The following is a 27,551-nucleotide window of genomic DNA, read 5'->3' as shown; positions in this document are numbered from 1 at the left end:
TAAAATCGAGTCTCATTCTAGATTAAGATTTTCAGATGTCAGTTTGTGAAGTCTGCTGACGTTTACAGCACGTTCCTCCCAAAGTGAATTTAATCTGTTGAATCTAAACTTATAAACCTCCATGTTGGGGGAACGCATGTTGAACTGGAAAAGTAACGATCCAGGAGGAGTAACTTCTTAGTGGCCTTATGCTTTATAACACAAAAATTCTTTCTATTAATGTCTCAATAATAGACTTAATATCTCTTAATAGACTGTTGTTTTGGACGTATCCAAGACAGGTAGGTATTGGTGGTGAAGAAGAGAGATGAGGCAAAAGATTTGGCTGCAAATCCTTGGCTTGCAGTTCAGCTCTGAGTTTAGCCCTAAAAAATATCACTAGTAAAGGGTGACTGTCTTTGGCAGTCTTTTGCTGTTTCTGTCCAAAGACTCTTTAGCAAGAATTATGGGAATAAGTGTAAACTGACCATCTTTGTTAGGTTTCTTCTAGGTCAAATTGGTTCAGAATGCTGAGATAACATTTTAGTCTGAATAATATTTTGAACTTTTGAGGCGTATCAATAATAAGTATCTGAGTATTTTGTTGCTGCTCTCACCAGAGGAGCTAAGTAATTATGGTTTTGTTATGAAGTAAAACACATTCTAGACTGCTGGGCAGACCCCAAATCCAACAGATTTATCCAAGGGCTATCTATTTTATGACGTTACGCTATAATGGAGAGATGACAGCTTGGAAGAAGCAACAGCACAGTGACTTTCATACTCTCATAAAATAAAAACTTCAGCTACTTTTTACAGTATGTTTGCAGCTTGACAATACCATCTGCATCTCTTTTTCTGATAAGTTTCAAAAATGCACAGTGCTGCTTTATGACATATTGAGTGGATTTCTGGAATGTTGTGAATTTCCTTCATTGTTTTTCCTACCATTTTCCACTGAGAAGGGCAATAGACAGATAAATTAGTTTAATCTATCACTCATTTTAGGAGGTTTTCGGAAATATTTCCTGCCAATGAAAAAGAGACTTCAGGGCTTTTAACTTTAACATTGAAGATGTATTGAAATTATGCTCTTTAGGACACTAAGCCTGTGAAGAACATCAAGAGAAATCATTATTTAATGATCATAGCAGAAAAGGAATCAACTCACTGTTAATTCTGTTGAGAGAGCATTTAAAATGGAGATTAAAATAGTGGCAAGGATGGATTAAGAAGCATTTTTAAAAGAATTTGTGGTTAACTGGTTAGCAGTTCAGACACCAGAATTTGACTGATTTCAATATATAACTCAAAAAGTCACTCAGACTTTAATACTGAAAGCAGTTAAAAGAATTTGTTAAGGATGAACCTGAAAATATAGCGTGTGTGTTCATGATGTACCCTGGGTGTAACTTAACTGACATTAGTTCCCTGTATTTATGTTTTCAAGACCAGTATGTGGTCTGAATGATCTGGCAAATGACGAACAGGTTGTCTGGGGCGTGATCCGAAATCCATTGGTATAAGAAAGATGATTTCTGGCTCAGTGGGTGTTAATAGTTTGAACAGTTGAACAGTGTTTCCATCTCTTATTCATTCCCTCTCCATTCATTCCGTCCCTACTGCAGTTTTGCACTCTGTAGAGTATATTAATACTGTTATGGGGTTAGGGTCCTTAAAATACTCAATTTCATTGCTAATGAGCCAGGTTCATAACATAAACAGAACAAATCAAGTAGTACATTTCATGCTACATAGCAACATCTCTATCTAAAAGTGCCATGATAGTGTTCAGAAATCAGCCAAGTAGTATCTATGTGGAACCTAATTGAGGGCAGAAATACTTGTTTCACCGAAAATGGAACAAAAACATTTTCGTGAAGGCGGAGACATTAAAATCACAGAATCAAAACCTACAACAAGCTCTGAAAGCTGCGCTACAGAAGCAGCTGAGGATTTCCTTAGCACCCAGTCTCCACCTATCTGCAGAATAGTTCTGAATAAGTGCAGCCAGATAATTGGCATTTTGCATCCACCATTGGTGAAACTGTCTTATGTGCTGGGCAGAAATTAGGCCTTGTGTACATTCATTCAAAAATGCAGTGAATAGCCTTCACTTTTATCATGGCTTTAGTACTCCCAGTTTATCAGTTATTAATACTCTTATTGGAGTTATATGAATGACAGATGAACATTCACTTGGAAAGAAACACTATAACAATTTTAAGACCCAAGTTAAACAAAAAATAAAAATCCAGCTTTCTGAAAGGGTGGGCAATCCAGTTTCCTGAAAGGGTGTAGGAATTGAGTGCACAGTGTTTTCACAAATACTTGTATGAATTGGTTGACTGAGAGGAGATGGAGAGAGATGAACTTTCCATCATTTGATTTTGGCATTTTTACAGTGTGCCAGGGTGCAGAGATGTTTTCACAGGAATGCCCTTCTAGGCTTTCAGGCTGACACTGAAATAGAGTTTAATGAGATCCAGTATGCATCTCCACAGTGGTCACTGGCAGACCTTACTGCTTGCAAAACTTCAGGAAACAGCTACAGTGTCTCCTGGAACTTGAAAGTCTGCTTATCTGCAGAGGCAGGTATGTCGTATGTAAGAGAACCAGCTGTCTTGCTTTATCTGGACTAAAAGGTAAAAATGGTTTCACAATACACTACCCTAACCTCTACGTAAAAAGGAAATGGAAAGTTTATTATCACAGTCATCTTATTAGACTGGGGGGAAAAAAAACCCCAAACCTCAAATCTTCAATTTAAATAAAGCTCAGGAGTTCTGCAGGAAACCCCAGAAGCATGATAGGTTCCAACAGGCTTCCAGACACTGCTTAGAATACAGTTTTCTTTGTGCCACCTGAGGTATTACCACTTCCTTCAGCACTATTGCTGTTGTTTTAGTGTCTTTCCTGATAGTACTTCCTAAGTACGAACCACTTCAAGTAGGGAGAAACTTTACCGTCAGCCATACATACAGGCAATGAGTACACAGAGGAACAGCAACACATCTTAAGCTGTGTATATGGAGGATTTAGGTATTATTAAAGATGTCATTTTAGAGATACTTTGCAACCATCACTTTCCTTTTACAGGAATTGTCAGAATAAACAAAATGTAAGAAAAAGAGGTGTGAACTAGGCTTTGGAGTTTATAAGGGCAAATAAGGGAGTCATGTGCTGACCCTCATGCTTCCATAAAACACAGACAAATAGCTACTGTATTTGCAACCTCAGGTGAATAGCAGACCCACGTTCTTTCAAAGAAACAACTTTTTCTGATAATAAAAATTCCTCCAAAACCATCTCTTGCCCTCACCCCATTAGCATAATGATGATGTCCCTATTCATTGTGATCCTAACCTTGTGTCAGCTGAAGCAAAGCTCTTACTGATTGCAGGAGGTCAGGATCAGTCCAGAGGTGAAGAGGGGTATCATCACGGTATAGGTTACCTCTGACAGAGTGTGTTCTCATTCACTGAGTAGCTGATGCTAATGGAGAGTGTAAACGAATTGCTCTGCCGAGACCAGTGATACTGGCAACCCCTTCAGAGTTTGAACTGTTGAGGATACTTGGATCCTGAACAAGTGAAAATGGTATGGCATTATGTGAGGTCAAGGATAGGATAATCTCATCCCCAGTGTATATAGAAAGAAGAAAACTTCATTTCTGAAGCTTCTGCTTGTGGAGCGAGGCTCCAATCCTGAGCCTTGCTCAAAGGTGAGGTTAAGTAGCACCATCTAATCATTTTATTTCTGGTCTGTATTTAGATGGATGTTTGCACCCTAGAAAGTACTGCTGTGTTCCTATGGCCGTGAATGAGATCGACTCAAAAATGTGTAGTGGGTCCTGGCAATAGCTTGAGAGGTTTAATTTTTTCTAAATTGATATTTGAGCTCCACTCAGTGGTATTATCCAAAAACAATGTTAAAATGTTGAGTATTAAGGAAATGCAGAACTAACAAATGGAGGAAAATTGGTCTTGTGCTTTTTATCACTGAGAGAGTTCCACAAATAGTTTAATTTACATGAATCTTTTAAGTTAATTTATTGCTAATACGACATCGATGTGTCACAGGATGTGCTAAATGGTTTCCAAGTGAGGAAATGAGTCCCCTTGCACAAAGAACCCTAAGTGGCGTTCGGTTGCCAAGTTATGGTGGTGTTTCTGTTTCTGTCACCTGACTTCTGTGTCTGTTTCCTCTGTGCACTGAAGTGCTTTTGTCCTGACTCACCATCATCCTTCACCTTCTGTATTGCCTCTGTTATTGCATCAGTGAGCAGTGTGGCAAAAGAATTGTAACAGATCAGAATTTTGAATTCAATTACTTGAGTAGTTACTTATGGCAATGAAAAAGTGCAAGGTGATAAAAATTTGGAACTGGGTGTGCTTACTAAGCGGGTGAGAATGGATTCAGTTATTGCACCTCCCATAGTTGCTGAAATTTTCTTGAGAGTGCGCTTGTTATTGCTGGTAAAAACTAGCCAGAGAAGTGGGATTGTTTGTTTACAGTGACAGGAAAACTAAACAAATGTGTCATTCAGACTTGAAGCCTTACTCTCCTTAAGAATGTGGGATCTTGTGGAACTCTCTTCTATTTTTTTCTTCCTGTCTCAAACTATAAATAGCACACATGTTCAAAACCTCGGACATGCAAAGCAGGAACCTTGATAATATAAGGCTGGCTGGAAGTGGTTTCTTGCGTTACATTTTGATAAGGGTTTCTGCCTACTTCCCCTTACAAAAATTTAAAAGGGCTTTGAACTGCTAAACCCCTTGCTGAAAAATTGTCTCTCATTTCATTCCATCTGGAGGCACCCTTCAACTCACTAGAAACCATTTTGAGCTGAGCAGTGAAAATTAAAATGTAGATGTTTGTTGTTTTAGCATGTAACTTCATAATCTGTTGTTGCTGTTGTATGTTGCTTCATAATGTTGCTGACTCACCCTGGCAGCCAGCTAGTTGTTCTCACTGGCTGTCAAAACTATAAAGACTAAGATTTCTAACACAAATGAGTAGTAGCATGGACAAGGTAAAGAATGAGGAAGGGAGAAATCCTAAAAGAAATCCTTAAACTCTATGCTAAGGAAGAAACCAATATTGTGCTGTGAGTTTTGGACCATAGTATGTAGCGCTCATCTGCAAGCAACTACGCTGGTGGCAGCAGGGTGGAATCTCCACCAGTTTAGGTCTTTTAAAAGCAAAAAGAGAAAATGAGGAAAGCAAGAGATGGGTGGAGCGTTCATTCCAACAGCCAGAGAAAAGTGCAGAAAGTTTTACTCCAGTTTCTACCTGCAGATCAGTTTCCCATGTTTGGAACCAACTGTTGATAAAGTTCAGCTCTGTCATATTTTATGACGTATACTTAACAAGCGCCAAAGAGCATGACTGATTTGCTGTGCCATTATCTGGGTTTTCATCCACTGCAGAGATATATTCAGAAAAGTCTCTTCTATTACATTATATCTATTGGATTTTGGTCCTGGGATCTTTCATGTTAAACCCTGTAAATCATAGCCTTGATTGTTAAAGCTCTACCTTCATGTTCATAAGGAGACCTCAAGCCCCAGAAGTTATGAACTCAGTGAGTGGAACACTTGTGGAAAATTGGCATTACTTGAAGTAGATTGGTTCTAAATTGATTCAGCTTTGTGATAAGTCAGAATAATCAACGAAAGTCAATTCCAGAGTAAAAAGAAATGTTGGCAGATAGAGCAATACCGAAAAAAGGTCTTTGATATAAAGAAATCCATTTAACTGATGATCAATTAGAGTGTAATACTAACTGTACTGGACTAGGTGCTGTAATAATAACATCCTAAAAATCAAGAGAGGCAAAAATGAAGATTGCTGAAGCAGATATGCTGTACCTTCTCATCCCATCTTTCTTTGGAGGAGCTGAGCCTTAATGCTTGACAGTTTGAGTCCCATATGAATGTGTAGCAGATCACTTGCTCTAAGAAAAGCTTCAGTACCTCTTGTCCTTAACTTCTTTGTACCTCAACTGCCTTTCTAGTAAATATTTGCTATGAAAACGTCTTCCGATACCTTTTGGGCTAGTTAGAAATATTCTCCTCCATCATGAGGAGAGGCTTGAAGAGAATTTGCTGCATGTTGCTGAGTCAATTGAGGTTGAATCTACAAAATATTGCTCCTTGGAGCTGGGTGCTTTTCCTCTTTACTTCCTCACCTCGCTGTGTTCAGTGGGCCTTTTTATGCTGGTGACCTGCTTCACACGCTTCTTGTGATAATCTCTTGGGCAATTTTGTTATCTGTTGTTAATACTTCAGAACAGCATCTTGGGGGTGCCCCTAGGAAATTGAATTCATATTAACCCAATAAAAGAAAGAAGTAAGGCATCAAGCAGTAAAGCAAGTTCTCATCTCTTCTGAATGCGGAAAGTATGGGATTCCCCTCCTGGATGCAGCTTGAATTACAGCAAGCGCGGTCCTTTGTGTGTTATTTTGGCATTTCCAGTTTTGGACTAAAAGTCTACAAGGGATAAACAAAGGCATGCTTAGATGTATCAGGAGCTTTTGGAAAGGTGTTCTCTAAATTAATCTGCAAAGCAAATATCGTTATGTTTCTTTGTCTGAACGGTACTGTTCACCCATTTAATCAGCTTTTTATCCCTGTGAGATGGAATAGTTCTGTCATCACTGGTAAAGGCACAGGGGACAAATTTTGGAAAAGGTGAGTAGGTTCTGGGGAATACTGAAATCCCAGTAAAGCTCAGGGCAACTGAGTGCTTTTGATATGCTAGAAAATCAGGCTCAGTATTTGTTGCATATCCCATATTTCACTACAGCTCTTTAGATTCATTACTTGTGATCCACCTTTTACAGCTTGGTAATGGCACACAGGGCACAAAAAAAACCAGTTTGGATCTCCTCCTGAAAAATGCGGTGCTAAATCACTCCCTGTCCCTCAGAGGCAAAAGCAGGGCATCTATTTGTCATACAGAAAGCTTGCAGGAAATGTACCGGCATTGCTTGAGATTTAGTAGTGTTGTCCATAAGCTTGTACTTATTATGATCAAAGTAGAGAATCAGATCATCTCTGATTCTGCTAAATTATGAGGACTTTCAAAATGAGAATAAAAAAAAAAACAAAAGCAATTATATTAAGTTTGGGAGCAACTCTGTACTATACTAGCAAATTCTGTATTTTCCGTAGATAATTTAATTACTAATTGAGTGAAATATTAATATCCTTTTGTGGACTAAAACCATGACTGAAACATTTTTCTGTTACTGTACTACCTTAATTTATTTTAAAGGCTCAGACATGTCTTGCGGCAGTAGGCTATATATGGCAGTACTAGATACAAAATAATCTTGCACTTTGTACAATTCCAGAACCACATTTTACTCTTAGATGTAAACCTACTGTTTCCACGAACCTCATAGAAACTACACATACGTATATGTTAAGACATAATATATGAAATTTATATCTTGAAAATATTGAGGTGTTTTTGTCCAATTCTGATCTTTTTTAAAGAATATCTTTTCTTAAATTGGTATCTATTTTTGCTAAACCTACACTGAAGAGATAACTTTGCTTGCTGTATTATATTTCAGTAGGACTGATACAAAAATGTAAAAGGATTCTGAATATGAGTAAAGTGTGAATCACATTCACTATTGAGCTAAAGGTTTTCAAATAACACAAACAGTTGAGGAGAAGAAAATGATTTCTGTGAATCTGAAAAATATTTTTGTATATAGGCCACTTAAGCAGGCTTAAGAAGATTTAAGGAAATGTATTACTCTCGGTTATCTCTTGGTCCATGGTTCCTATTATTTTCAATTCACTGCTGTAATCTGAATATTTTAATCTAAGCTCTTTCATCTATAATTAATATTTAAAATACTTCCCTCTTAGTATGTGTCTGCTCTTATATAATATAAGGCATCTGTATTCTTCCTGGTGCCATAACATTTTGAAATGTAAGACATTTCAATAAGAATCATGAAGTGCATATATTGTTTGTATTTATTTGTATCTTTCCATTTATTTCCATTTATTCTATGTAAAGTTTGCTAGCGCTTTATATGTTTACAAACTATTTTGGAAATGATTAAGGCTAGTTATTGTGGGGATGTGTGTGTACTCAAATCTTTATGTCATTAATTGGCACATCTATAGAAAAATGTGTAGCAACACAAATTCCATGTGCTAGAGGATGAAGATGCTATGGATTGTATCTGTGTAGAATTAGACACCTAGTTCTACATTATTTTCTGTTGCTCTTCAACCATATGACCGTCTCTTTCATATTTTAGCATGAAGCAAACACCATATGGAGCTCAGAAATATAGAGAAATAGGAAATATTTACTGGCAGAAATCTCTTTTTGGCTGATAAGTTATGGTTGAACTATCAATTAAATGTCACTCCAACTGCAGCCCATTGATAATTCTTTGTAATTTTCACATGAATGTAAAGTTTAATTTAAATTGTGCTTGCAAATGGTGAAAGTCAATAGCTTAAGCGCACCTCCCACTGAGGCTATTTTACTTTTTCATCACCTAGTGCATAAGCATTAATCAACGTGTGAGCTTAACATTTCTTCGTTGGTATTGTGATGATAGCTAATTGGGATAAATTACTAAGGGAGTGCTCCTTCTCCTCCCGCCCTAAAATCCAAATCAAGTACAGAGGAAACACTTAGTGCTGCTTTCTTGATTTTGCTTTTCCCCTGCAGGAAGGAGGTGTAGTTGCTCTCTTTAAGATCTGCCGCCAGGATTGTTTCAGGTGCCTTTATCCCCAGACGCTGAGAACATTGGCATCCATTTGCTGTGTAGAGGAAGGGATGCACCAGCTGGAGAAGGTAGGCGCTTCAGTGTTCTATACTGACTGCATCATAAAACAGAGGATTCCTGTCTTTAATCTTTTCTAGAATTTCCTAACTTGTTGACGTTTGATACAATGCTCCATGCTATGCTTTTCATGCTGAACAGATCTTCAGTCTTCACAGGATTAGTTCCAGCAATAACATTATCCTGTTCAGTTGTTTCCTTTTAAAAAAAAAAAAAAAAAAAAAAAAGCCCTGTAAATGAGGATAATTTTCGTAAAGCGGGTAAATATGTTAGTGGCTACGTCAAGAAGCGGGTGAAATAATTTCTGAACTCTTTAAAGTCTCTATTTAGAAACTCCAGTATTTCAAATATCCAAACCCCTTAAAACACAGAAAGCTTTATACATGTTTAGATCCTTTTCCTAACGCTCAAACGGGTTACTGAAGTAACCTGTGGGAGTTGTAATTGCACAAGAAGAACTGGAACAGGTACAGTAGCTAACCAATAGCAAAATGCATCTGCTAATCAGTAACAAGTCTCATGAAAGCCAATTTTAACTAGGATGAATAACATCAAAACATTATCCCAATAAAATTGTATCAACTGTCTAGGCTTTATTCGTCTCTCACTCTCGCTATATACTGCTGTGTTTTTGGAAAATGAACACTTTTCCTGGTCACTAAATCATGATCTCATCCTTTGAATTTCATAAAACAGTCATCTTTCACAGCTGAATAATGGCCTCTTCAAGTTAATGATAAATGATTTCACTGCCACTTTACATTGACGTACCTTGTAATTTACTGCCCAGAATTCAAGCAAACCGTGACAGAACATCTGCAGCAAAAAGCAAGTCTCTGAGCTTACAGTAAATGAAGACGACTTAAATTTTTTTTGACATAATGCTAGTTCAGACTGACACCAGAATCGGTCTAAAAGGATCTTTCATTATGTCCATAATAATAGTGGAATTAATAGTGTTAGAGATGGAAAAGATTGATTAAACTCACCTGGTCCAATTCCTGGCAGTGTCAACATACACTTAGGATGGCCTATATCAAAGCTGATGAAACAGTAGTCCTAGAAAAAGCAGTAACTGTCAAGCTCACGTGTCTCTAATCTGCTTTTAATGTTGGTCACAAGTAAAGTTGCTCGGGGTAAGTTTTTGTCAAAATCAGGGTTGGAGTAGGTTTTAAAGGCTGTTTAGCTGAAATCATTACTATTGCATTCAGTAGTTTATTTTTACCTGGACCTTCAAATCTTAAATCCATATCTTGGCAAAAAGTACTACTAGTTAATCCTGTTCACCTGGCTGAACAGGCAAAGATTTATAGGAGTGTTTGGATATCACTTAGGCAAATACTTTGCCTAAAGTAGTGTTGTGGAGGATCCATATGTTATGTGGTTCCATTACGTTGTGGGTTTTCTTTTTTTTTTTCTTTTTTTTTGAAGGGGGTAGGGAGAGAGAGGAAGGAATATTTCATACATCAAAAGGAGCAAAGAAATTTTCCCTTCAAGGAGGTTAATGTTCTTCCATGTACTAGCAGAGGCTGAACAATACAGGCCATTAAAATGCTGTGTCTTCCAGTAAATATCTTTCAGCCAGGTTTGCCAGGCTATATAGCTGAGGGAAGGAGGTTAGTTTAGTGAAAGCGATACTTGCTATGACTTGCATCTGGAGCTGTTATTGGGGGATAGTAAACAAGAAAGTTTTGCTACCCTTCACGCCCTCTTCCCACCTTGTCTTGTACACCTATTAGAAGCAAAGATGTTTTATGACCCTAGGGAATCAGTGGAAAGTGCATCAGATCAGATGACTAGGATTTTGATCTGGACACCACGTCACTTTTTGATACTATCTTCTTTAAATAAGTCTTTTTTTTTTTTTAATTTGAACTACTTTTGGAAAGAACAGAAAAGAGGGTTAACAATATTAGCATTCCTGTTATTGCAGAAATTATCATAGGACTTCTTGTCTGGCAGAAAGGGCTGCTTCTGTTGTCCAATTAAATACCTGGGTAGTGGTGAAGCATTTAATTTGCTGTAATGTGAATATCATTATGCCACCTAGTGCATTAAAACAACAGTGCAACTCGTACTGTGTTTTTAGTATGGTATTTTTACCTCATGCAACTAGATGAAGTTTGGGCCCCAAACAATTCAGAACAGGTAATTCAAGATAAAAAAAAGCTCCTCTGTATTTTAGTTAGATTTTGCAGTCATTAAAGTGTATAAAAGACCACTTAAAAGAGAACAACAAGAGATGTGATTTCTAATGGAACATTTGTTTGGGAGGTGAGCTAAAAGAGGGTGGTATACTTTCTGCAATATAATTGCAGTTTTTAATTGCTGAAGATGTTAGGAATTTTGTTTATTTATCCAATCCTCTACAGTCTTGGAAGTTCAGTGGTAAATCAAGAGCATGTGTTGATGTAGATGGTTATATATAGAGCAAGCAAGCGAGTCAGTAGGATGTCCACAGGAGGCAATGCAAGCAGAGAGCAGTCTAACATTTTTCTTGAATTTTAAGACACCTGAATGTTAGGCTTTCTTCATAATGAGTGAAAATTTAATGTGAATGGCGCTGTACTGGCTTTAAACCGTTTGTCTTGACAAAGTTTTTGGATTGTAATGTGGAAATACTCTCCTGGTTTCTGTGAAGACAGTAGCAACTGAGCTCTCATTTGTAAAATGTAGAAAATCTCTTATTTTAAGGAGAAATATTTTCCTCAATTTTTTAAAAAGAATAATTCCTGTTCTTTCCTGTCTTGTGCTTTCCAGCACACTTGAAAAAGCTCTCTTCCGTGAGCCTTTATTATTTTTTCATCATCTTTATAATAAAAATGTAGTTATTACAATGACTAGTTTCTATTCTTTTAGGTGAATCTAGTTGTCTATGTTTACAATATATGCAAAATGAGTTGGTTAAAATGCCATTTTGGAATAGTTATTACTTTACTTGCTGGTATTTTAATGACTTTTGAAAAAAGTACTGTTGCCTCATTGTGTGTGGAACTACATAGCTCCAGGAACTTAACGTGAACCAATTAGTCAGGCTTCTAATGTACAAAGATAGTGAAGAAGTTGTCCTCAATTTGTGACTGAGGACTGTGTGTGAACGAATGCTGTTCTACGTAACCTGTGCTCCAGAAGTGGTAATCGATGCTTTGAGATGTTCAGGACGCTTTAACTTCATAATCCACATCCACACCAACAGGCCAGGGGCTTTAGATCCTTCTTGTGTCTCAGCTGTCTGAGCAGTCCCATTTCAGAGTGGAGTGGTGAGATTCTAGAAAAGCAAACAGAATTTTCCTCCTGTGCGCTATTCCAGTAGCTGCCTGTTTCCTACAGGTAAGCGAGAGCTATGTTGTCCATGTCTTGGGCCCCTTTGTGTGCTCACACAAAGTTTCTGGGAGAAAGCTAACAGGAACAGAAAGGATGGTTATTCTTGCTCTCAGCATTCTGGACTTTAAGCAAAGAAATAATAAAGTAAATCCCTAAAAAGAGAAGAACTAAAAGGAGTCTGAGGGAGGAGAGCCTGAGTAGAAACTGAAGAACGGTACATAAAACAGTAGTATACCTGGAGATCTGTTTGTGTATCCAACCTCTGGGATTTCTGTGTCTCTGGGATGTTTAGAACAGAAATACAGTGATGTAGTGGGAGATTAGTTCTCAACGCAGACATGTGATGAGGGTGGCAGAGGGAAGAATATCTGAACCGTTCTCAGTGTGCTTTGAAAATTCAAGTCAATTTACTTAAAGGGTTTCTGTTTAGGAAAGATTATCGAAGGCAAAGAGTTGGGCTGGATTAACATGTGCATGTCATGAAACTTAAGGCAAAAAATGTTATAATCTTTGTCTGAAAATGTACATCCTCAAGTTTACCTTGGGAAAACCTGTACTTAAAATACCGTGTTCATCATGAAGACACATAGAATCTAAATAGATGTTGTCTTCAGCGTGCAGCAGCCCTCCTGGTAAAAGGCTTTGCCTTTGAATGCACTCGTACAGCTCGGCACAGTTGAACAGTCTGTTCACTTCCAAAGATGGCGTTAGGTCCTTGTTTTGCAGAAGTCTCTGCACAGTCTTCTCTACATATGCTGATGTGCAGCCTTGTTAAAATCTGAGGTCTATGGCATTTTCTCTGTTTCAGATCTCTCCATACAATGCTAGTTGTCCATCAGTGCCAGAAGGCATGGCTTTCCAATTTTCATGCTATGCTAGAACTCACACTTGTGTGGTTTTTTTTTTTTTTTACTGAGGCAAAATTCCTGCTGCAATAAAAGAACTGCAGAGTTAGTTCAGAAACAAGTAACAAACAGATAGTGCAATGTTGCAGTTTTTATCTGTGTATCATGTAAAACATTATTACATTAAAAAATGCAACTCACCTGGGACCTAGAATTGAGACTCAGCTGCCACAAAAATAAAATGGTTTACACAGATATTCATTCAAGGAGCTGCTTAAATATTAACACTGGGCAGTGCATATTTACTTACTATACTTAAAATAGTCCAGAAAGCCAGACACCTGGAATTAACTCATTAAGAGAGTTATTCCCAGGAGAGACTGGTGACAACATTTGTTACTTCAATATGAACTTTTTTTCAAAAATGGCACAGCTTTTATTACTGTGCTTTAAGCGAAATTGCCTAGATATGCATGGTAAATTGCTTTTAATCCTTCATTTAAAGCACATTATATTAAATGACTTAAGTCCAGAAAACGAATCTGAGGATGGAGAAAGCAAGTGTGGACTGCACGATTTTTGTGTTTGGGAAACTGCAAAAATTTCACAAAGACTTCTAAAACATCAGTGACCTAAAATCTGTTGATCTTTGTGAACCCAATCTGATTTTTAAACACAACCATGATTTTATGCACAGTAATAATTTCTGCGTGATTGGTATGCAGCCTGTCAAGCACAGATGAGATAAAAGAGGTTTTTGCGGTAACCTCTTTTTATTGAGAGTTAAGAAAGATATTTTTTACAGAACCTGAAATTACAATTTTTTCATAGCTTTTGGGTGAATGTGAGCTGATATATTGAGTTTGAAACGAGGTAACGCTCTGGTTTTGAATGAGGTTAACAACTGAAATCAAAAGTGCAGGGTAGTTAGAGCTGACTGAAGCAATGTTTTGCGTGAATTCTTGGCTTTTAAAACCACTGCGTTTCCTGTAGCTGTAGGCTGAGATAGAAGTGAAAATCATAGAGAGAGCTTTGGTTTTGAGGACTTGGATGACCAGGTATGAGGGTAAAATCACCAATTTTTAAAATTTAAACACAAAAGTTAGCTAGTGGCGCACTTATTGTTGCTTTTGGGGGATTTTGTTGTTGTAGCATGTGAATGTGCCATAATCTTGAATATATTTGTTCTCACAGTACCTAATATGGTATGCAAATAATCTCACACCATGTAAGAGACCAGCTTTGCCTGATCTGTATGAACTTTGTAACTGTATTTGTATTTCCATATTCCAAATGTAAGATATCAGGAGAATTCCTATTTTAGAAATAGTCTCTTAGAAGAGGTGAATGAGATTTTCCCAGTGATTAGAAAGGACAAGCTCTTACGTGACTAGATTTTTGAAGTGTGTCTGCAGGTTGTTTGCTCTTTCAAGAAGAGTGGAATGGTGCGCAGCCTCCTCAGAAGCAGTGAAATAGTGATTTTTATCATGGCAAGTAGTGGCTTCCTACTGGACTTCCAGCCATGAGAAAATCTCAGACAGTTCAGAGGTTTGCCTCAGCCTGTTAGCCTAGCTCTCTCTTAAGCTCTTAAGAAAAGAGCTTTGTGTTAAAATTTCTTTTTCTGGTTAGCGTATGAAAAATTCTTGTGGCCTGTTTCAGCATTTTTGCCCCTGGTTTGTTTCAGAACAAGGAATTAGGCATAGCTAAAAGATAATAAAAATTACATAGATATTTCTTTTACTCTAAAATGAGTTGAATTCAAGAGCTTAGAAGTTTAAGATTTTTAAGAAAAATATTTTAAAGAAAATTTTAGGGCTTTAAAATTTGTTCATAGAAATATATATGTTCACAGAAATTCTCTCATTTTAAGTTATCCTGTCTCCTGAGTGAAACAGGGCAAGGAAAGGGCTGTGGATTAGCAGAAAAATAAAAGAACCTCAGAAATCATTTCATGGAAATAAGTTGCTGGGGTCACTTCTCATGTCTGTTTCCCACAAAAAGGTGGTATAATCCTTTCCCAGTTTTGCATGGCTCATATTGACAAATATGTTCTCAATACTGTTTTGTGAAGGGAGTATCACTCTTATTTATTTCGGAATGTAGTGCTTGTTTACAGGAAAAACGTGTGAAACTTCATGGATGGGAATAAACTTTACACTTTCTTTGTGTGCCCTTAAAAACACAGGACACTGCCTTGTCTACTAAGGGCATGTGAGGTGATCTAGGTGGAAAAGAGCTCAAGCCATGAGTTCTTTCTAAAACCGTTTTGCTCAAAAGTCACCTCTTCTGGTTTGTATAATGCCCTTTTCTGCATCCAGCGACGTTGCTTTGGCTCCCCTTCCTTAGGGGAAACAGTGCTTGTGAAGTTACAAACAATGAGAAATGGGTAAAGAGACTTCTGTTCTTCTGAATCTTGAGACGGGCAACTTTCAATGCCCAGCTCTGAGCATAGTGACACTTTGTACCATTGACATCCAGAGGTGGGAACTATGTATCGTAGTTGTCAGTGAGTAATTGTGTAGATCACAGGAGGAGAAGGAAGAGTTACGCTGAGACAAGAAAAATGGCTAACAGTAAGAAGTAGCACGGGCAAATCTATTTCAGTAGCTGAGTTTGTGGCACAATTAGATAATGTAAAGTTCTAGGCTTGCAGCTCTTTAATTTACTGGACACTTCTTCTCAGTAAGGCTGTTTAATTAATTAGCAGTGAAAAATGTGCTGGGTTTGGCAAACTACATTTCTGTCAAAGCCCCCACAAGATTCATTAAATCGTATCTGAGATTGCAGGAACTGCCCTTCCTCAGCTGCTGGTTTCATATATATTAGGTGGTGTTTCCAGTTTTACCTCCTGATTACACAGCTACATGTACACAATTGGTAAATGCAGCTCCTTTCAGCATGATCCCAGGCAAGTATAGCAAGACTTTGTAGGTAGCCACAGAGTCTGACCATTCCTGATGAACCCCGAGGGAAATCTTCAGACACTATAGGCCGCAGTTCTAGGGCAAAGCACTTTGGAAGTCATGGAAGGAACATGATTCTGAATACCGAAAGCCAGTGTGAAAACATGATGTTTAAAAACTGGGCAGCTAATTTTGCAGTATCATTTGGTCTGTTCAAAACCTACTGCCAGTCATAAGGCAGATTAAAATTAGTTTCCTTTATGCTAGTATCCGTTTTATCATGCAAAGAGGGAAACAAAGATTTTCTGACAGTCTTATTCAAGAGACGTGGAATCAAATAAAGACATGTTAGTGCAGGATTATGAGGCATTGCCAGATCTCTGTAGGAAAAACTATACACAAAATGCTGTGACTGAGGTCACTGCCATTATTCCAATTCTGTTAAAATGACTAATTAAATTCTAGTGGTTGTGTTGTTGTAGCCCTGATGGTCTAAGGAGATATCAGTTGCTCTAATAAAAGATATTACCTCTCCCTACAAACTTTGCTTCACTTTAATCACATTACAGATTTTAGAAGAGGGAGAAAGGAGCCAGCAAGTGTACCACTGAAGATAAACATTTTGATAATACTAGTAAAGTAGGACAATATAAGACTTACCTAAGGAGTTGGTGAATAGCTGCCATTTAGAGAACACAAATTCTGTTGTTTATCAGGAGATTGTCATTTAGATAACAGGCCTGGCCCAGATTCTGCAAACGTAGACGTATGCACTTAGCCTTAAGCCTGTCAGTAATTTCACTGAAATCAGTAGAACCCCTACCTGTTTAAAAAGTCAACAGGGATGCGTGTCTGTTGGTCTGTTTTGGATTGAGGCTTTCATAGAGTAAATACTCCTTTGGCCATCACCGAACATATCTTACAGCGCTGAGGAATAAAGCAGAACTTAGAGCCAGGTCAAATGAATACAAGATCCTTTTGACAAACGATGCCTCTTTCCTCAGCAGAGGTGCAGCAGACAGTCTATGAAAATAGATAACAAAAGGGTGAGCTGTCTTTTAACCCAACAGTGAACCTTTCAGAAGTCTTTAGTGTGAGTCCTTGCATGTCACTCACAGAATCAGATTTTATTTCCCTTTGTCCTGTGCTTCAAGTGGCAGATTGCTTAAGCACAGGTATATAAAGAAGATACGTACTGCAGTAAGCTATGTGCAAAAATTTTGTTAACAGTCAAATGAGCCCTGCTTGATTTGGGTTTTGGCATGTTCCAGTAACACCTAATCAAGAGGAGGCATTGCAGGGGTACTCGGGTATTACCAATGATGCACTCAGACTAAATCTTACCCCTTCTCTGCTGTGTGTTGTCACAGCCCCAGTGCAGTGTTCATGCAGGCTGTGAACTGATAAAATAGGTACGCTCTGGCATTTGGTTCCCCCATAGGGGTGCAGCTATTCCAGGAGGAACAACATCTACTTTCCTGTCTGCCCCACAGCTCTACCATTGTATACCCCTACATTTTTTTACCTGAGGTGCAGAAGAGACAGTCTTAAGGTTTTTTTTTTTTTCTTATTTTAAGAAATACACTTTACTGATACAGGTTTTGAAAATTGGAAAGGAAAATCCTCACACTATGCCAGCTTACTGAGGTGTTCACTTTAGTGTGCAGGGTCAAATTGGAGCAGTGCCAGTAGATTGCCATTCTCTCCAACTTCATTTTGAGGATTTGAGCTGGTGCCAGGCTTCCACTCTACCCTTGTTTGGCTCCCATATAATTTACACATGATTTTTTGCAGTCAGTTATGTTAGTATTTTATGCTATCTATTGATTTTATATTGCACTAAGTATTATATTTAAAGCACTCCAAATAGCTCTGGATTTATGTTTCAAAAATCAGGATGTTAGGATAACTTCATAAATGAAAAATAATTTGGAAATCACCAGATGGTGATTTTTTTGTAAGGGTTTAAAGCAATCCTTAAAGCAGTGACAATATTCAGGGCAACAAATGATGCATGAATGACGTCTGAGGAAACAGAAGCCAACACATCTAATAACAGGTAGGTTTTCCCTACCTAATAATAATAATAATCTATCAAGCAAATTTAATTTTAAGATGAAAGGAAAAGCTTAGTCAGCTCCTAAACCGAAGGCAGAGATTAATGAGAATCAATTGAAGCATTTAAAAAGAGTGCAGGGAGAGAGCTATTTTGGACCTTTAAATATTCTTCCTGTCCCTGATAGAGGCAGAAAAGAAACTGTAAAGAAATGGCCCTAAGAAAAGACCTATCAGAAGAGCATCTTTCTTAATTCTTCTTTTCTTCTCGCTCAACAGGAAGTTGTTGCATCTCATATCTCCATTTGTGATAACACACCTGTAAACACACATATTGGACACACTTATGCTGTACACATCAAGTGGCTTAGCTGTAGCCAGATTGAAGTGTTAGCACAGATAGGAGTGAAAATACTTAGTCATGCAGACAGGCGTATTAGATAGATAGTCTCTAACAGAATGCTGAAATTAGATGCGCTAATCTAACTGGCCCATCCTGCTGCAGACTTCGTGACTCACTGTTGGTGATATTTTTGGTGACTCATTAGAAAGGTCCAGGAGTGTTTACTGCTCAGAGCTTCCATTTCATGTGAGGGCTGACCTTTCAGCTTGCCTAAAACCCCACTAATTTCAGGGAGGACTCTGTGCAGGAAGAACAGTTCAGCTACACGTTTTGGTTACAGAATGGAGGTTTAAGGGTCTTTGGAGCCTGAGAATCCCATATTGGCATTATTCTACCTTCTAAGGCCTCTGCCACACTTATTTTCCTGCCTGACCTTAACTAAGATTTGGAATTTTCTAATGCTGTATATAGTTTCTTAGTCATCTATTCCTGCTTGCATAAGTGACCTTCAAAGTTTTTATACACAGTTAATTTTGAAGAGCCAGTGTTTTCACAGTTGCACACTACTAGAAAGCAAAAGGAGGAATCCTTTGCTCATTCATTCCACTTCACTGAACGCCACAGAATTCCTCAGTAGGATAAAGCTCAACTTACAGATGTACTGAATGACCAAAATCCCCCCTCCCACTACTCCCAAATCGAGAAGAATTTCTCCTGTTTCTAGCTGTTTTACGTTTCTTTTCTACAGGGCATATACCAGTTGGACTATAGATAGCTATCTGTTTCTGTATGCTGGAGTTAACTCATCTGTAAATGAGCTAGTCTCAGTCATACATGAAGATAACATAATGGATGCTGCCAGACAAAGCGACTCGTGTACCTTGATCTGGTAGTGAGTATCAGTCAGCAATTGGGATGGGAGTCAGGACTTGACAGGTCTGCAGAAAGCTGTTTCTTCTCACAAGAGCATCCAGATTCTCCTGGGGCTTGTTTTTCAGTAGTAGCCCAAACCAGCAAAATGCATAAACCTCAACTGACACTGTTTCTTAGACCTTGGCTGTCTTCCAGAACTACTTCTCTAATTCTTGTACTTCCACCAGCCACTCTCTCCCCCTTCTCAGGTTCAGGATGGGGTTAACGAGCCTTGTACACCACAGCCCTTATCAGTGTTCACACTTGCTGGCACAGGGAGGTAGTAAGAGTCCTGCTGCAAAGCACGGTTCAGAGCAGGTGTTAACTACGGATATTTTCCCTAGTCCTTGAATTGTAGCTGCACTTAGGGAGAAACTTATGCACATCAGGTCCCAGAGGTGCTCCCGAAAGAGACGCTCTGGATCTTGTTACTGAGGGGAAAATTCACAAATTTATATTTTGTGAAACCTCATTTTTTTACACATGTACTATTGTTTGGGATTTTTTGGGGGAATTGTTTGTTTTCCTCCAATATTTACCAAAATTGTCATCAAAATATGTGGTTTAAAAAACTTCTCTTTCTCTTTCCTCCTCTCCAGTATCTATCACTGGAAAAAAGCAAGCCCTTCACAAAATAGGGGAAAAGTGGCTGCAGGAAACTGCAGTGATCACAGCTTTAACTAGTTTTACTACTGGCCACTATTACTTAAACGTTCTACCAGAGGATTTGCTCAGTTTAAATGATGAGTGCTTAGTAGTTCAACATTCTCACGCAAACAGAAATATGTAAATGCAACGTTATCTCAGGGTTTTCTTTTCCTGCTGTCAGTGGCAGTGTATTCTCTCTACTGTGGGTCAACTGCTAACTCTTACTACTAGATGAGTTTTCCCCGAGCTTGTTATAAAAGTGCAACAGAAGGAATCAAACGCAGTCTGAGCTAATTGACTAATTTGTTCAAACTCTGTTTCTTTTCTTTGTGACATGCATTTTTTGTCAGGGCTGAAAGTATTGAATTACTACAGTAATGTATCCTGCGTGTGCTCTTAGCAAAACAGAAGAAAGTTAATTGTTTAAGTTGCTTTTTACCTCACATTTGCAATGAACTTAGAGTTACCATGTGGCTCAGCTGAAGCTCGCCCGTGATGTGCATGAGTCACCTTGTATTTCTTAAAACAGTGAAGGTTAATTAATAAATAAGGGCAGGTGATGTAGAGGCCTGTTTTGTGCTTCAGTATAGTGTTTTTTTGCTTAGGTTTGTTTGCAGGAAACCACTTAGATCTGGCATTCTGCCGGATTTATACTAAAACTTTGATGTTTCATAAAGCTTTTTCAAAAACCTTTAAAGAGCTGTTGGAAAAACAATCCCATCCCTTCAAGATAATAATCTTGTTTTTGAAAAGCTGACTGTCTAACAGCATTGCTCATATATCAACTATATCGTGCTTCTCTTGCCTACCGTTAAGATCCCAGTAGTCGCTCTGCCACTGACTGTCCCTTCTCTTGCCAGCACTGTCTATAGCTTTCCTTTTCCAGAGGCCTTTTGAATTTGTTCTTTTGCCACCCTGGAAAATGGACGGTCAAGCTTATGTAGCATCAGGCATACCCATTTGCAAAATGAGTCTCAATTTTCAGAGATAACTTTGCTGCATGTCACAGAACGGCAGGCTTCCTCCTCCACCCTGTGTTTCAGTGAAGAAAGTCTGGAGATGAATTAGAGCTGACATAAACCTGAGCTGGGAACTTTAGCTGGGCATTTAGTGTTATTCTTTAATTTGGAAGTAATCCGGAGTGCTGAAGACAGTCTCTTAGGCTTGTTGTGTGTAGATGGTTTTGTTTAACTCTACCAGCTTGTAGCCTTCCAATAAAAATTTGACCTGAGAAATATGTTCAGCTGACATGAGGTCTTGGAGGGAGGGGGGAGGTGAATCGCCATGGGACCAGCAGGTGGAAGTAGGAAGGCAGAAGTCATTCCAGTTTGTAACAGCTCATCTTCTCACTTTGTTCTTACAAAGAAGGTGCGGGAAAGGTTCCCCCCTCCCAACTCCTCCTTTAATCTTGCTGAAGAAGGAAACAACTTTTTTTTTGCAGCAGTTGAGTTACGCAAAGGCAGCATAAGGTACTTCTAGAAGGCAGAATGGGGACATTGCCTACTTGTTAACGTCAGAGGCTGTGAACACTGATATCTTTGTAGAGCAAAAGGTGTCTTACTGGTTTTACTAGTCCCTAGCCTGCCATACTTGCAACTGAGTGGTCAAGATACTAGCTAAAAGCTTTGTGTCTGTCCCTTAGGACATTACAGTGTTTCCTTCCACCTATTTATGCATGTGGTTTTTATAAGGAAATATATACATCTTTTGTGTAAACTTTCACTCTCAAAGGAGCTTTTTTCTGAGAAGTGTGGGTGGCTTAGGGGCAGTCTTGATCTGACTGAGGGCAATGGGGAGCCGAGTGTTTATGAGGCTGAAGTGACATCCTGTAGCACTGGAGCACTTGTCACCTGAACGGGTGCAACTACGGTCGCGTTCTGCACAGGATGGGCCCTCTTGGCAAGTGTGATCATCCACTGGTTAGTTTGTTGCCTACAAATCTTAACCTATACTGGATAATGTTGCAGTCTGCGATGTCCGGTTGAACTGAAGCACTTTTAGTATCCTTTCATTTCTCACCAGAGTTCCTAACTATCCCTAGTTAATTATTTAAAAGGTTATGAAATAAGGTGAGGGAATGGAACAGAAGAAAGGAAAATAAATCCCTAACAAGTAAAACGAGAGGTAGCAACGCTGCAGTTGAAGTCCTCTGGTAGCCTGACTACTGCTCTGAAGAACTCTGAAGGCAAAACAGGATCCCTTTGGAAAGTATTTCAAATACTTTCAAATGGCTGTGAACGGGCAGTTTCTCTAGCCCTTGCTGAGATAGAAAAGAATATGCATGTTCCGGATTCCTGAAGGCAGGACTGGGTCTTTATCCTACTCCATCAAAAGAAGACATTTCAGATCAGTTGTTAATGGAAAGGCAAGGATTTTCCAGTTTTATAACAGTGCAAATTGATTTATAAACCCTATCTTCTTTCCATCTGTGACGTTCCCTTTACGTCCACACACACACGTCTAACAGCCACATATCAATTTAAGTAGCAATATAAAGTGGTAAATAGTTGTTTTAGCTTGTTACTGTTTTTAATATAATTTAATGAACAGGCATAAAGGGAGCAACTACGTGGGTTATAGTCGTTCCTGCACAGTTTGCCATTTCTGGCGAGCAACAACCTGCATGTTGAGAAGAGAGCCTTGGCAGAGCTGTTGCAGTCATGTGACTTGCTAGTCCTGTCTAAGTTTTCTTTTGAAAATACTTTTATTTCCTGTCGTGGATGAATCTCTTGAACTGAGCCATTTACCTTAACAAATTATTTGCTGTTCCTCCTTAGCCACAAACAGCTACAGAGATGCAGGAAAAGCCAGACTTCAGGATGCTGGGCTTGTCTATTGCTTCCAACCTGCACCAGAGTCCTGTTTTACTGGACAGTGCCAGTAATTTAGCTGGCTGTAAAGAAGCTGAAGATCAGGTTAAGATTCGTTTTTCCTTGCTGGTTGCCTCTGTTGATTTCCCTGGTTTGCTGCGTAGTTTCTACCTTTCTCTCTTCCCGCTACAGCTTCTTTGCCCCAGAGTAGCTTGTATCTGCCAGACAAATCCTCAAATATTCTTTTTTTGCCCGTCTCTGGGATCATACAGACGATGTTGGCAGAGGTCGTATATGCTTCTGTTTACAGGAAAATCTGTGTCAGAATATGGCAGAATTTCAAGAAAGTATTTTGAATTTCCGCTAGAAGAAAGCTGAGATCCTTTCAAAGATAAATGGCTGTAGGAATTTCAGTACTTATCAATGCCAACATCTGGTTACCAGACAAGGGTGAGTCATTTTTTTGAGAAGAGTGAGAGAAAAGAGGAGAAGTTATAAAAACAGACTTTGTGGCCACTTAGGCTTCACTTCTCCTGTCTTCAGAAACTTGAATTGTGGTTATATCAGTTCAGTTTAATGATCAGTTTGACAAATGATTCCAGTAGGGAAGGATAGCATGAAATCACCTCTTTACAGTCTTTTGCTACCTGTAAGAATTTTTCATATGCTTGAGGTAAGCTCTCAAAATCTTCCATTAGGTAAGACAGAAAACTTAATCTTTCTGTTTATTTATCAGAGGCCTGGGAAAAGGAAATACAGTAAAAACCAAGGTAATACCATGAAGAACAGGGACTCTCTGAAGTAGACAGCACATTGATTTGGTAAAGGTGACTACGTCTTTTAGCCAGGGTTTTCAAAAGTGACTCAGAACATTAAACTTTTCAATATTTTTGGATTCCAACTTGACTCTGCTGAAACCTGGTATCTAGCAAGTCATGGGTATCTACAAAACATCAAATGGAAATCACGTTCATTCCATAAAACTAATACTTAATTGCCATTAAATTGAAAGGTAGACTGATTCTGTATTTTCAGCATTACAGCCATCTCTTGTATGTGCACAGTTTGTGAACGCTGACTAAATGAGTGTTGATAAGGTCACCTGTGGGTTTGTGGCAGAGTTTTGCTCTTGTGGTATTTATGCTTGCGTTGAAGCACTTCAGCGCAGTAGATGATGTGGTAATTATCTCTTCAGAGGCTAGAGGAGACAGCTCAAAATAGGTGGTAAGTTCATCATCAGTCAGCATGGAGGAGCAGTTTTGCTCAAGGGGCTAGAAGGCCTATCCAATAACAAACTGGGAGAGAATCTGAGTACTTCTGGGATTGAGTGTTTCACCTGAAGTGCTCTATGAGAAATAAAATCCTCCTTGTATTTCTGTCTCTTAAAGAATTATCCTGTGGCATTTTAAGGGCACAAGAAGTGAGTGATAACTCTCTGAATACAGTTTAAAAACTCCAGGAGTATGAAATGCAAGTTAAAAGTAATTTTTGCCAATTTGATTCATGCAGTACTCATTATGTTATACAACAGTGGCACCCAGTGGAGCTTGGAATTACAGCAAGGCTTCCACTGCTTGTTAAGGCTTGTCCAAATCTATTCTTGAGTTAGCACCACAGTTGCTGATTTGGGAAGGTAGGTCTATGAGAACCAAAGCTGAGCACAGTGTTCTCCTAAATTAAGCACTCTTACCTTATTTGTCAACCTGGCTTTTCATCTGAGAAGTCAAGGCTATCTGGGCATTTATGTCTATTCAGAACAGACTCTGAAGAGCTTCCCTGAATGTAAAATTACATTAGTTGTACAGCAAGTCCCTTTGTCTCCCAAAAGTAAAGCATTAACTTACTCAAAGCATTGTAGGTAAAGTCTATTTTAACAGGAGAAGAATCTAATTTTGTTGGTCTGTTATCTCAGTCAAAAATCTTTGTCCCCTTTGAAGAAGTGTATAGACTGCTAAAGTAGTTTGGCTGTTGCTCCCTGATAGTTCAGTTTCCTAGAAACTGCATCCTGCTGAAATTCTAGGGCCGTGTTTACTCCTGTAAGTTGTATGAGGGAGGACAGAGAAAGAGAGGAAGAAAGGGGGCCAGATACGTATCACCTAAGTGGGAAGAAAATCTCTCGGTTTTGTTAGCACCACCAAAATCAAATGGACAGTAGTAGTAGACTGTAAGCATATTAAGCCCCCAGTAACATGGAGTCCATCATATGTTACAGTGTGCATGGAGTCGCAGATTTCCAAGGTGGCCCAGCAAGTTGCTCCATGGCAAAATGAGGCTATATGGGTATTAGATTATTGTCTTCTCAGAGTCATGTATTTTGAATAGCAGTGGTGAACAGGGATTGGTCAGTAACTGACTTGTGGTTCCAGAGAGAACCGAATGAGTTGGAATAATGTCCCTGTGTAGTTAATACTGTTGAGCTCAGATTTCATTTCCAGATCACATAACTGCACAGTGTCTAATATTATCAGGAACATGTGATTGAGGAGAAGGATGGTGTCCTGAGTTCCTAGAAAATTCCCATCTCTTACTGGTTTAGCGCACACACCCCTTTTATTTTTCCATTTGTTTTTCACATTTTATTCCACACACTGGGTGTTTTGGCATTTTGGGTGTGCTGACATTGTTGTAGATGTACAAGGAGAGGCTGGATGCAGTGGATGCAGGAAAGCATGTACAAGTAGGTGCTGCTTCGCAGTCAAAAATGAGTTTAGGAAAGAAAGGATGTCAAGTTGGATCAATTTATGGATGACACTTTGGACATACAGTGGGTAATAAGGAGCAAAAGGCATTAGGCAGAAGAGGCTGCTTGTCAAGGGCATATTCTCCCGTTGTTACAGTACTTTATTTTGTGAGTGATCCCATTAAGTCACTGGGACTTTCTGTAGCTTAAGTTACTATTCAGTGTAAGACCCTCACGTGCGCGCACACACACACACATGCATGGAGAGTCTTTTCACAAGAACTAACAATTCTATAAATATATTTTGAAGACTACATAGTTGTTACTGATGGGTTAGTTAACAGAACTTTATAGCAGACACTGTGAGCAGAACAACTCCAGGTGTACAGGCAGTCTGATGTTACTCATAAATGTTATGACCTGTAGTGAAATTTCAGACAGTATGGCATGTGGACTAATTTTTAGACTAGGTCTTGATCTTGTGGAAGAAGCTTTATTGTCACCTCCTAATTTCACTGGGGGAGGATTAGGCTTCTGTTCATTGTAGTATTAATGTGCCTGAAATGTATGCTGTTTTGCATGAAACGGAGTCTGTAGCGTGCTTTATGATCATGGAAAATGAGAGAGACGGTGATTCTTAGCACGCTAGAGACTTGGATCAGCACAAAATTTTGAATGAGGTATATAGAGAGAACATCTTTTGTTCTGAAGAAAGGTATATGTAGAGATCGAAAGAAAATGTGCAAGAGACATTAGCCTGGACTTTTGATTTGTTTGGAGGCTCCTCATCTAGTGATAAAACATGGTAAAATGTGCAAGTTTAATTTTTTCTATGGGATATTAAAAAAAAAAAAGTTACACTGAAATTTTTTTTCCCAGGATCCGTGTTGGCTTGGGGTTTGGCCTAATACGTTATGTAGGTCTTGTTTTGTATAGCTTACTGTCTTCTTCAGGCATCAGTCAAAGAGCATATTTAAAAAATATGCTGAATTAATCTCTGGTAAAAAAGTGGAATTGATATAACAAATACTTACTGCTGGGTTTCCCTGAGCAGTCCCTATCTCCCTTCACAGCGCTAGCCCAGCTTTGTTGTAGCATTTTTCCCAGGAGTGAGAAGGATGTGACCAGGGCTCTGCCTTCACCTGCTGCCTGATGAAGAACACAGTTGTATTATGAGAGGTGACTGAAAGATCTGCCAACCCCAGTGGAAACAGAAACATTTTTACAATTATTTCTGCCTTTTGTCCTTCACTAGCTCTGTAGCTGAATTGTAAAAATATTCTGTTTTAATATTTTATTTATGATCTGAATTATTCTTAGGTAGATTCTGAAGAAAATGAGGTTTATACTGTTTGTTAGCCCTATTGGAGAGGGAGTCTGTACTGCAGGTAAAGACAGTGAGCCACCATTTCACTCCTCTACCAGTTGTTCCACACTCTAACAAGGCACCATCCTTCAAAATATCACCACCACCTTCTCAGACTCCCTGGTCTTTAACAGCATTTGAACTTGTGCTAGAAGTTTAGTATACTTTGGATGCAAGGATTCGGTAATTCTGTTTACAGTGTTACTTGCTTATATCCGTTTTCCAGTTTTCACATTTTTCTAGTATCTCCCCAAATGCCCCTGCATGTTATCTGTGCTTCCCTCTGAAGCAGAAGTGATGCGTCTTGATCCTGGGAGCGTCTCCTGAATCCAGGGAAGCCCTGTTCTCTGGAGAGCTGCAGCGATCTTAAGGCCTTGCAGGTGGCTGAAGTGCAAAATGATTACAAGGAAGTCTGATCTTGTGAAATTTCTAGCCCAGATTTGGGCTTTACAGATTTGGAGGTTGAGATTGGTTTGGGTGTGGAACCAGAGTTTTTGCTGACTATTTGAACTGAAGCCTGGCTGTTACCAGTGAACTGTAATGTTTAGTACGTCTTAGTTATTAGATTCGTTCTCTCATAACACCTTTGTGAGCATTATTCTAAGAATGAGTGAACTGGCTCATAAATTAGGGACATTCAGGCAGTGACTGGCTCACAGAATCAGAGTAGTACTTGCAGCTTTCCTGAACAACATGCTTGGTTACCTAAATCTGTGCAGTTTCTTAGCTAAAATATGACAAACTAAGGTTTTAGCATTGCCATGAACATAATGCTTACACATTTTTCCTTCTAAAATAACCGGGGAATATCCTGGGCTGTTGAAGTTGGAGTCCACTCACTAGGGAAGTTAAATT

General features: G+C 38.8%; 1 protein-coding gene and 1 long non-coding RNA gene across 7 annotated transcripts in view; one reads left to right on the top strand and one right to left on the bottom strand.

Moving 5' to 3' along the window:
- INSC (INSC spindle orientation adaptor protein) overlaps nt 1-27,551 on the top strand; it is a 69,789-nt gene that overhangs the window by 7,378 nt on the left and 34,860 nt on the right. The window contains exon 7 of the mRNA XM_068944956.1: nt 8,696-8,821. Coding sequence (XP_068801057.1) covers nt 8,696-8,821 — 126 coding nt within the window. The remainder of the gene's footprint in view (nt 1-8,695; nt 8,822-27,551) is intronic.
- On the bottom strand, nt 8,870-19,319 carry LOC138067437 (uncharacterized). Of its 6 annotated transcripts, XR_011141357.1 has the most exons (6): nt 19,161-19,319; nt 16,706-16,905; nt 16,543-16,634; nt 11,929-13,063; nt 9,800-9,869; nt 8,870-9,008 (listed from the first exon to the last, which is right to left on the bottom strand). It is a non-coding gene; the product is annotated as an uncharacterized lncRNA (long non-coding RNA). The 6 variants fall into 6 exon arrangements; XR_011141354.1 differs by having other exon boundaries at nt 9,800-13,063; XR_011141356.1 differs by having other exon boundaries at nt 8,886-9,008; nt 9,582-13,063.

This window comes from Struthio camelus, chromosome 5, assembly GCF_040807025.1.
Source record: "Struthio camelus isolate bStrCam1 chromosome 5, bStrCam1.hap1, whole genome shotgun sequence".
Lineage (NCBI taxonomy): Eukaryota > Metazoa > Chordata > Aves > Struthioniformes > Struthionidae > Struthio > Struthio camelus.
Note: the sequence above shows the minus strand (reverse complement) of the source record. Positions and strands in the feature narration are given on the sequence as shown.